The 11,247-nt window shown below is 39.7% G+C and overlaps 1 protein-coding gene across 1 annotated transcript in view; it reads left to right on the top strand.

Annotated features, from left to right (window-relative positions):
• Window positions 1-11,247, top strand: part of DPY19L4 (dpy-19 like 4) — an 87,802-nt gene that overhangs the window by 70,897 nt on the left and 5,658 nt on the right. The window contains exons 13-16 of the mRNA XM_023518251.1: window positions 3,325-3,358; window positions 4,419-4,475; window positions 6,412-6,494; window positions 9,829-9,961. Coding sequence (XP_023374019.1) covers window positions 3,325-3,358; window positions 4,419-4,475; window positions 6,412-6,494; window positions 9,829-9,961 — 307 coding nt within the window. The remainder of the gene's footprint in view (window positions 1-3,324; window positions 3,359-4,418; window positions 4,476-6,411; window positions 6,495-9,828; window positions 9,962-11,247) is intronic.

Raw genomic sequence — 11,247 nt, 5'->3', positions numbered from 1 at the left:
AAAAAAAAAAGAAATAGCATGAGTAAATCACACGATGGGTTTTTAGGTAGAAAAATTGATCCTGTGAAAAACATTTTTTAAAATAATTTATGATTATGAAGGTTATGTATTTCAGTGGATACAACTTAAAAAATAAAAGGTAAAAACTCAAGTGAATCAGTAATGTAAGAGACTACCAGAAATTAAGTTTTAGGCAGGTTTGGTGGCTCACGCTTGTAATCCCAGCACCTTGAGAGGCTCAGGAGTTTGAGACCAGCCAGAGCAAGAGTGAGACCCTGTCTCTACTAAAAATAGAAAAGCTAGCTGGGCGTTGTGGCAGCCGCCTGTAGTTCCAGCTACTCAGGAGACTAAGGCAAGAGGATTGCTTGAACCCAAGAGTTTGAGATTGCTGGGAGCTATGAGAGCCACAACACTCTACCCAGATCCTGGGATGAGAACATTTCAAAAAAACCTTCATTTTTATAACATCTTTCTTTTTTTTTGCACTTTTTTTTGGCCAGGGCTGGGTTTGAACCCGCCACCTCCGGCATATGGGGCTGGCGCCCTATTCCTTTGAGCCACAGGTGCCACCCTATATCTTTCTTCATTTCATTTAGAACTATGGTATGTTTTCCATGTGAGTGGAACATTTATGCTGTGCCTACTATGTGCTATGTGCTTCGAATACATAGATTAAAAAATGCATGATTAATTTCATCTAGTAGATTATCATCTCTTGAGCATAAAAAGAGATAATAAGTATTCATAAGAAAAAAAAAGTATTCATAGAGTGCCATTAGAACGCAGAGAAGAGCTACTTCATTCAGTTTTAAGTATTCAAAGGCTTCCAAATCTGAGATTTGAAAGATATTCAATAAAATAGGTAAATGAAGGGGAAAGAAAAGGTATTCATGGTAGAACAAATAAGCAGAGAGGCAAACAAAGAACATGATGTAATCAAACAAACAAAAACAGAGACTAGGCTCAGCGCCTATGGCTCAGGTGGCTAAGGCGCCAGCCACATACACCTAAGGTGGCGGGTTTGAATCCAGCCTGGCCCGCCAAAACAACAATGACGGCTGCAACCAAAAATAGCCTGGCATTGTGGCGGGCGCCTGTGGTTCCAGCTACTTGGGAGGCTGAGGCAGGAGACTTGCTTGAGCCCAAGAGTTGGAGATTGCTGTGAGCTCTTATGCCACGGCACTCTACCCAGGGGGACAGCTTGAGGCTCTGTCTCAAAACAAAAAAACAGAGACTAAAAGGTGGCGTCCGTAGCTCAGTGGGTAGGTTGCCGGCCACAAAGACCAAGGCTGGTAGGTTTGAACCCAGCCTGGGCCATCTAAAACAACAATAACAACTTCAACCAAAAAAATAGCCAGGCGTTGTGGCAGGCACCTGTGGTCCCAGCTACTTGGGAGGCACAGGCAGGAGACTTGCTTGAGCCCAGGAGTTGGAGGTTGCTGTGAGCTGTGATGCCATGGCACTCTACCCAGGGGGACAGCTTGAGGCTCTGTCTCAGAAAAAAAAAAAAGATTAAATTGGTTTAGTAACTTGCTTGAGATTACAGAGGTTATAAGTATGGAAACCATGATTCACTTGCAGGTTTTTCTGACTCTAAAACTCATTCAGTTAGTACTATGCTATATTGAAGTGAAGAAAAAAAAAGCACCTCATATTTTGCTCTGTAATGTGTACTTTTTTTTTCTTTGTCCACAAATTTTTGAGGGAAAAATAAGGATGTGTATTACACATGGGTAGTACTAATTCCCTATCTGCATAAATGTTTTAATTTTATCTTTTTGGAGTTTTTGTTTATTTGTTTGTTTGTTTTTGAGACAGAGTACTTACTCTATGCCCTGGGTAGAGTCCTGCAGCATCATAGCTTTAAATGTTGGGCGATCCTCTTGTCCCATCCACCTGAGTGCTGGGACTGTAGGTACCCGCCACAGTGCCCAGCTAATTTTTCTATTTTTACTAGAGATTGGCTCTTGCTCTTGCTCAAACTGGTCTTGAACTCCTGAGCTCAAGCAGTCCACCCACCTCTACCTCCCAAAGTAGGATTACAGGCATGAAGCACTGTGCCCGGCCTATGCTTTTGTGTTAAAAATATGACTCTAGAGGCCAGGCTTGGTCGGCTCATGCCTGTAATCCTATCACTTTAGGAGGCCAAGGCGAATGGATCACCTGAGCTCTCAGGTTGGAGACCAGCCTGAGCAAGAGCGAGACCCTTGTCTCTTAAAAAAAATAGCCTGGTGTTGTGGTAGGCTCTGGTAGTCCCAGCTACTCAAGAGGCTGTGACAAAAGAATTGCTTGAGCCCAAGAGTTTGAGGTTGCTGTGAGCTATGATGCTACAGCACTTTACTGAGGGTGACAAAGTGAGACTGTCTCAAAAAAAAAAAAAAGTATAACTCTAGAAAGCAATAATGATATTCATTTGTAAAATAACATACTAGAATATGGTAATTGGTTTTACTAAACTTACAATGAACTTGGAACAAAAGCATTTTCAGCTAACAAAGAGCCACATATTTCGCTTTGGACACATTAGGTGGGAACTAGCAATCTAGCAGGTATTTTTACAAAAATTATTGGAAAATCCCTCAGAAAAATGTTGAAATGATTTTCATACACTGTGAGCATTAAGCTTTGAATTTGAATTAAAAAATTAAAATGAGGGCGGTGCCTGTGGCTCATTGAGTAAGGGCTGGCCCCATATACTGAGGGTGGCGGGTTTGAACCCTGCTCTGGCCAAACTGCAACAAAAAATAGCTGGGTGTTGTGGCAGGCACCTGTAGTCCCAGTTACTCGGGAGGCTGAGGCAAGAGAATTGCCTAAGCCCGAGAACTGGAGGTTACTGTGAGCTGTGACACCACGGTACTCTACTAAGAGTGACAAAGTGAAACTCTGTTTCTAACAACAACAAAAAAAATTGAAAGTTTTTTTCCTGAATGTTTAGGCCAAAAATGTGGGTGCCTGCCATACACAGGAATGCTTTATATATGGCAAAATATGGCAGTTAGGAAAGAAGATTAATAAAGACTCAGTGCTGGATGAAGTATGAGTTAATGATGAAAAAGGAAAAGTCACAGGTTATGCTAGGTTTCTGGTTTATGTGATTATGGATTGTGGGGTCACCAACAGACATGGGAGAATAGGAAGAATAGGTTTTAATAGGGAGAGCGTAGGAGATGCCAAGAGCCAGATAACATCCGAGCAAGATGATCTGCAGCTGAGGCGTGGACCTTGGGTCATTCCTCCACAGGAGTTCCTTGTGGAAGGAGAGCTGGGGCCACGTAGTCATTGTTAATTACTCCCCTCACCTGTGTTGTTCTGGCTCAATAAAAGGCTGGTGTGGAGGTTGCTCGGGGCTACCCGGAAAGTAAGGGCTAGCCCGCCTTCCACAAGCTTGTACTTCTAGTCCGCCTCTCACCTGGTTCCTTCCTGCACTAACCGAGACCAGGGCCATAGGAGCCTGACGGGTCGCAACAGGAGAGAATGAATTATCTTTACTAATTATCTTTACTATCTTAACTAAAGAATAGGTTTTAATAGGGAGAGAATGAATTATCTTTACTGTCTTTACTAAATCTGTTTTTTTTTAATTGAGACAGAGCTTTGAAGCTTTGAATTTGAATTAAAAAATTAAAATGAGGGCGGTGCCTGTGACTCATTGAGTAAGGTGCTGGCCCCATATACTGAGGGTGGCAGGTTTGAACCCTGCTCTGGCCAAACTGCAACAAAAAATAGCTGGGTGTTGTGGCAGGCACCTGTAGTCCCAGTTACTTGGGAGGCTACCCTTGGTAGAGTGCTATGGCATCATAGCTCACAGCAACCTCAAACTCTTGGGCCCAAGTGATTCTCTTGCCTCAGCTTTCTGAGTGGCTGGGACTACAGGTGCCTGTCACAATGCCTGGCTACTTTTAGAGATGAGGTCTTGCTCAGGCTCAGACTGTTCTCGAACCTATGAGCTCAGGCAATTGCCAGTCATATTTCCAGAACATTTTTTACATTCTTATTTTAACATATTTGGTATATTGATATATATTAGCAATTTTACTGTGTTAACTTATTGTCTTTTTTTGTTGTTAGCTTTTCATGTAGCAATTCAATATTCTTTGTGGATCTTTATAACATAAATTCTTGGCAAAGCTTTCCAATTTGGTTTACTATTTGAACTACTGAAATTATGTTTTCAATGTTCTACCTTAAGTTTATTTAGTAAATATGTATGTCTTCATATACATCCAACTTCATAAGTCTAAAATTCATAAATCTTTACCCATCGCACTCTGTGAACTAGATTCCATGCCGACTTCACTTTTCTGTGAAATTTTTATAATGATAAGGATATGTGATTGATCATAGAGTTAGTGTCTAGTACTGCTAAAGTATATTCTGAAATATCTTTATCTATAATCCTTTTTGCTTGAATATTTTAGGCACTTACTCTGAGCATGGCTGTGCCCACTATAATAGGTCTCAGTTTATGGAAAGAGGTAAGAAAATCAGATTTTTATATTACTAAGTATACGTTATCTATACAGTAATAATAAATTAATGTGTGGGGGTGGGAAACATTAATACACTATTCTACAAAATAAAATGTGATGTTCTCAGTAATGCTTAATTTTCTTATTTGGAAATGATAAACAAGGTAAAACATTTTTAGAATACCATCTGGTGTACTTTTTTGTAGTCTAATGCTATTGTTAATTCAATTTATTAATTGGCAGAGGAAATTGCTGAATAAATGCCTGGCTATTTTTTGGTTGCAGCCATCATTGTTTTTGGCAGGCCAGGCTGGATTTGAACCCACCACCTTAGGTGTATGTGGCTGGTGCCTTAGCCACTTGATCCATAGGTGCCGAGCCGAATAAATGAATATTAATAAAAAAATCACTGGGCATAGTGGCTAACGCCTGTCATCCTAGCACTTTGAGAGGTCAAGGTGGGAGGTATACTTGAAGCCAGGACTTAGAGACCAGCCTGGACAACATGAGATCCCTTCTGTAGAGAAAATTTAAAAATTAGGCTGGGCACAGTGGCTCACACTTGTAATCCAAGCACTCCAGGAGGCCGAGGCAGGTGGATTGGCTGAGCATAGGAATTTGAGACCTGCCCAGACAAGAGTGAGATCCCTGTCTCTACTAGAAATAGAAAAACAAAAATACTAGCCAGGTGGTGGCAGGTGCCTATAGTCCCAGCTACTCAGGAGACTTAGGTAAGAGGATCAATGGAACCTAAGACTTTGAGATTTCTGTGAGCTATTATGATGCCATGGCACTATACCTAGGGCAACAGAGTGAAACTCTTGTCTCAAAAAAAAAAAAATTTTTTTTTTTTAAATTAGCTAGGCATGGTGATGTGTGTCTATAGTCCTAGCTACTTTGGAGGCTGAGGTAGGAGGATCACTTGAGCCCAGAAGTTTGAGGTTGCTGTGAGCTATGATGACACCACTACACTTATACTATAGCCCAGGTGACAAAGCAAGACCCTGTATTAAAAAAATAAAAATTTTTAAAATTGTTTTTACAACTCCAAAATTTTAGTATCTATAAGGTAATATAAAGTCTTAATAATGTTAAATGAAGATGGCACCTGTGGCTCAGTGAGTAGGGAGCCGGCCCCATATATCAAGGGTGGTGGGTTTGAACTGCAACAGAAAATAGCTGAGCGTTGTACCCAGCACCTGTAGTCCCAGCTACTTGGGAGGCTGAGACAAGAGAATCACCCAAGCCCAAGAGCTGGAGGTTGCTGTGAGCTGTGTCTCCACAGCACTCTACTGAGGGAAACAAAATGAGACTCTGTCTCTAGAAAAAAAAATAATAATGTTAAATGAAACCTTTTTCTATTGGGTGGTGTCTGTGGCTCAGTGGGTAGGGCACCAGGCCCCATATACCAGGGGTGGCTGGTTCAAACCCGGCTAGGCCAAACTGCAACAAAAAAATAGCTGGGCATTGTGGCAGGCACCTGTAGTCCCAGTTACTCGGGCTGAGACAAGAAGATCACCTAAGCCAGGAGTTTGAGGTTGCTGTGAGCTGTGATGCCATGACACTCTACTGAGGGCGGTAAAGTGAGACATTGTCTCTAAAAAAAAGAAAAGAAACCTGTTTGCACTAAATGTGTAATATTTATGTGTTTAGAGTGTGTGCATGAAAGTTGATGATTATTGTATCATTGTTTGGTAATGACAAAATTATTTATGGAGTCTAGGCAGTGAATTAGCCATAGGCTAAATAATTTGGATTGAGAATAAAAAGCAGGTTATTGAAAGAAAACAAAGAGATCCCTGACTTTTTTTTTCCCATGAGAACAGGGTTAGGGTATCATTTGGCCTAAGTTAGTTTCTTACTCTTTTGACATACTCTGGAACAATTTTAAACTTTCTAATTACTTATACACACCTTTTGGGGATTTTGTTTTGCATTTTAGTTTTTTCCAAGATTAATGGCAGAATTAACGGAACTACAGGAAGTCTATGACCCAGATACAGTGGAACTTATGACCTGGATAAAGTAAGAAATGAACTGCCCAAGATTATTATTAAGCTATTAATTAATTATTGCATGCTATCTAATGGATTCAGGAGAAATAATAAATTAACGTGTTTCTGAATTCCTCTTACAAAATTCAGAAATTTTATTCTTTGTTTTAACGGATTTTTTTATTGGATGTTATTCTAATTTTATAAATAAACTCATCCCCATGGACTTGAAAATATATGAGATTTGAGATTACCACTATCAAACACCTAGAAATATGACATAAAAAAGAACAGATATCCTTTTATTTAGATAGTCAAGAGGATGCCTCTTTTGTTCTAGGTTGGAGGTAAATGGGTAGTGGATTGCTAGTCTTAATAACCAAGGAGTTTAGAATTTAATGCCCATCTAAAGGCCCATAGTCCCGCCTAGGAGATATGGTCTTGGGCCTGTGGAAGCAGGGAAATGGCATTGAGACCCCCAACACACTCAAATACAACTCAAGGACTTCACAAAAGCTACACTGTCGGTGAAAAGATGGAATAGCAAAATATGCACCAAGTGGTAGAGAAATAGGGTAAGAAAGCATGTATTTCTTTGCTTCAGCTCGTGGTCCTAAAAATGTCTCCCCCCTGAATTTGTAGCAATAGATCTGAATTCATGTGGGTTCATAGCTTGAAATTACATCTGTCTAATCTGGGTGGCACCTGTAGCTCAAGGAGTAGAGCACTGGCCCCATATAATGGAGGTGGTGGGTTCAAACCCAGCCCCGGCCAAAAAAAAAAGTTACATATGTCTAATCTTGGAAGCTCCAGTTCAAGAAATTAACATAATAAATCATTTTGGGCTTGCATCATACATCCTCAAATCAGGCTGCAAAGAAATCAGTAAATGATGTTTCATGAAATTGAACCCCCAAATTACAAAACAGACGAGGAAACAATTCAGCATAGCCAAGTATCAGCCCTTTTTGTGATAAACAGCAGAATTGACCTATTGCAATTTCTGGTTATACAATTTGTTTGTATCATTTAGCATTTGCTACATAAGACTACCATAAAACTTAGTGGCTTACAAACAATGAACGCTTGTTATTTCACACCATTTTGAAGGTCAGGAGGTTGGAGGCAATGGGGAGGATTCTGATGTGACACATCTCAACTTGTACTGAATAGTCTGGATTAGACTAGGGTTGGCTAGGTGTCAGCTGAGGGGGTCAAATTGACTTGGTCCCATATCTCTTATCACCTATCAGGTTATTCCATGTTTGTTCACAAGGTAGTCGTTGTATAGTTCCCATGAGCAGCAAGAGAGGGTCTCAATGTCAAGCATGTTTAAGTCTCTGCTTATACTAAGTTTGCTATCATTGTGTTGGCCTATGCAAATCCCATGACCAAGATCAGTGTTCCCTCTCAGACCATGACTATACAGAGAAGAATTATTGTGGCCATATTTTATAACCAGCCTATTCCTTAAGTATAGATTATGGAAGATTATGAAATAACTACATTGAGAATTATTAAAGACAGGCTCAGCGCCTGTGGCTTAAGTGGCTAAGGCGCCAGCCACATACACCTAAGGTGGCGGGTTCGACTCCCCAGCCCGGGTCCGCCAAACAACAATGATGGCTGCAACCAAAAAATAGCTGGGCATTGTGGCGGGTGCCTGTGGTCCCAGCTACTTGGGAGGCAGAGGCAGGAGACTCGCTTGAGCCCAGGAGTTGGAGGTTGCTGTGATCTGTGATGCCATAGCACTCTACCCAGGGGGACAGCTTGAGGCTCTGTCTCAGAAAAAAAAAGAGAGATTATTAAAGACATCAACGAATAAATGAAACCATGAAAAGGAATGAAACACTAGTAATTAAAAAAAAAAAAAAGCCTGGTGGTGGCTCACACTTGTAATCCTTGCACTCTGGGAGACCAAGGCGGGAAGATCCCTTGAGCTCACTAGTTTGAGACCAGCCTGAGCAACAGCAAGACCCCATCTCTGAAAAAAAATAGCCAGGCATTGTAGCAGGCACTTGTAGTCCCAGATACTCAGGAGGCTAAGACAAGAGGATCACTTGAGTCCAGGAGTTTGAGATTGCTGTGAGCTATGGTACTCACATATGGCACTTTACCCAGGATGACAAACTGAAACTCAGTCTTAAAAAATACATAAATAAATAAAAATAGAAAAATTAGCTGGGCATCATGGCAGGTGCCTGTAGTCTCAACTACTTGGGAGGCTGAGGCAGGAAGATTGCTTGAGCCCAAGGATTTAAGGTTGTTGTGAACTAGGGTGATACCACAGTACTGTAGCCTGGGCACCAGAGTGACATTTTATCTCAAAAGAAAAAAAAAACCAGGAAAATATAAAATATGGTGGAAAAAAGGCAAAACGTATTGCTAAGAATAAGAAATAGGTTTATACAATAGTATATAAAAATGAGAATTGTCTTTACTATAATGTCGCATTGCTTTAAAGACACCCCTTATATGTGTAAAAAGTGCTTGGTGTAGATCAAACTTAACTATTGCCCGTTAATACTTTTTTGTGAATTTTATTTTGGCATTGTAGAGTGCTGACTATACAGCTTCATGTTGTCTTTAACAAAAGGGGAAGTAACATCTCTCAGTATGATTTACCCTAGTATTTTCAAAAGCATCACGAAGGCCTGAACGATTTGTACAGTAGGATATTTATGTTGCTGTGGTATAATTATTCTGTTTTGTGTCTATTTCCTCACTCCCGAGTACAGTGGCCAAGTGTCATCTCTTTATTTCTAGAGGCTTGTGCTATCCCTAGCACATAGCAGGTAGGTGTTTAATGTCTAATACCGAGAGTGAATAAGTAACTGAAGGCTTAGAGCTGCCCTTTGGGGCCTCTTTCTTTGTAGGTTACCCACCTTGAAAATGGCATTTCTCTGGGACTTTGGATCATAATTGGAGAAGTCCTATATGTGTTATCTTGAGACAAGCCCAAGGGCAAAGATAGGGAAGGAAGGAGCAGGAGGAGAGATGGATCAGATAAACTTAAGAATTCATAGCATCACCACTGAACTCTACATAAAAGTAATACACGCTTGCCACTATCCCTTTACCCTGCATTATCACATTATTACCGGCCGACATACATATTTGCTCATTGTCTTCCTTGCTCCATCTTTTTTTAAAAGTTTCTGTATCTTCAGCACTCAGAACAGTGTTTGGTGATAGTAGATGCTCCATTATTTTTGAATGAATCTATAAATGAAATGAAAACTGGTATGACAACTTAAGTGTATGATACATTGTACGTTGCCTGGTGCTTCAAAGTTGATATAAATCAGTGATCTATATGGTATACTTGCCTTTTCAGTGTGTAAATCTTTATGGTCCTTTTGCAGAAGGCAAGCTCCAGTTACAGCTGTGTTTGCAGGGAGCCCACAGTTAATGGGTGTAATTAAATTATGCACTGGATGGATGGTGACAAGCTTGCCTCTTTACAATGATGAAGATCTTCTCAAGAGAAACGAAAATGTAAGGCATTTTAAGTTCTACATTTAGATGTTTTTACGGTACCGGTATTTTAGTTTAGTCTCTAGGGATGCATGTGTTTTTAGTTAGCTAGTAAACTCCAAATAATTTTAGAAGAATGAATTAGCTTTAGGTTTTAAAAACTGTATGATACATTTCACCAAGAGCAGAGTCAAAATTAAAATATTATGTTGTTTTATGAATAGTATTGATATGTTTCTAGGAAAAATATCTTATTTTCTACAAAGTATCAAGGGACTTGATGTGTAATATTTCATAAAAGGAAACCTTGTTTTGAAAATATTATTCTGAAATTATTGAAAGAAGGCTATCAGTGTCTTGGTACCCTTTGTTTTTCTAAGCTAAAATTCTATTATGCTTATAAAACACTGATTTATTTTGAAATGGACATTTATTAATAACTCAGCATAACATTAGAATGATGTCTATAATTAATTACAGTTTAAAAATGTATTATTTTAAATGTGGTATGGATTTAACTTTATATCTAAAGTAATGATCAACTGAATTGTAGTTCCCTATGTTCTGTTTTTCAATTAGAGAATTTTATGTAGTCTTTAAGTATACTATAAGCTAAGGAAGAAATACAGCAAATAGAGGTTAAGAATGCACACTCTGGAATTAGAGTATTTGGCTAGCTCTGCTATGCATTAGTTTTATGACCTTAAGCAAGTTTCTGAATTTGGAAATAGAAATAGTTCTCACCTCCTGCTTGTATGAATTAAATGAGAGAATATACAATAAAATTTTCAAGTTAGCTGCTATTAAGTTACTATTATTTACTATTAAATTGTAATTGAATGTGCACACACAAGTTACAAAGAAAGGTTCCAAAGTAAGAACGTCCATTCTGCCTATAAAATCCAAGAAGTTGTTGTAAAGGGGAGTCCCTTGATCTGGACTTTGAAGGATGATAATTGTTTAGAAAAGGTAGATACTTGTTTAGAAAAGGTATACATCTGATTCCAGGCTGAAAAAGTAACATGAGCTAAGAAATTTGTATGGGCCGGGCTTTGTGGCTCATGCCTATAATCCTAGCACTATGGGTGGCCAAGTTGGGTGGATTGCCTGAGCTTACAGGTTTGAGACTAGCCTGAGCAAGAGCAAGACCCTCTAAACCTGGCCCAGTTGGGCCTGCTAAACAAACAAACAAACAGAAAAAGTAGCTGGACATTTTGGCAGGTGCCCATAGTTCCAGCTACTTGTGAGGCTGAGCAAGAGAATTGCTTAAGCCCAAGAGTTTGATGTTGCTGTGAGCTGTGATGCCG

Source organism: Otolemur garnettii, unplaced genomic scaffold, assembly GCF_000181295.1.
Source record: "Otolemur garnettii isolate 467f Iridium unplaced genomic scaffold, OtoGar3 scaffold00004, whole genome shotgun sequence".
In the NCBI taxonomy this organism is placed as follows: Eukaryota; Metazoa; Chordata; class Mammalia; order Primates; family Galagidae; genus Otolemur; species Otolemur garnettii.
The sequence above is the reverse complement of the archived record's forward strand: the minus strand, read 5'-3'. Positions and strand labels throughout refer to the sequence as shown.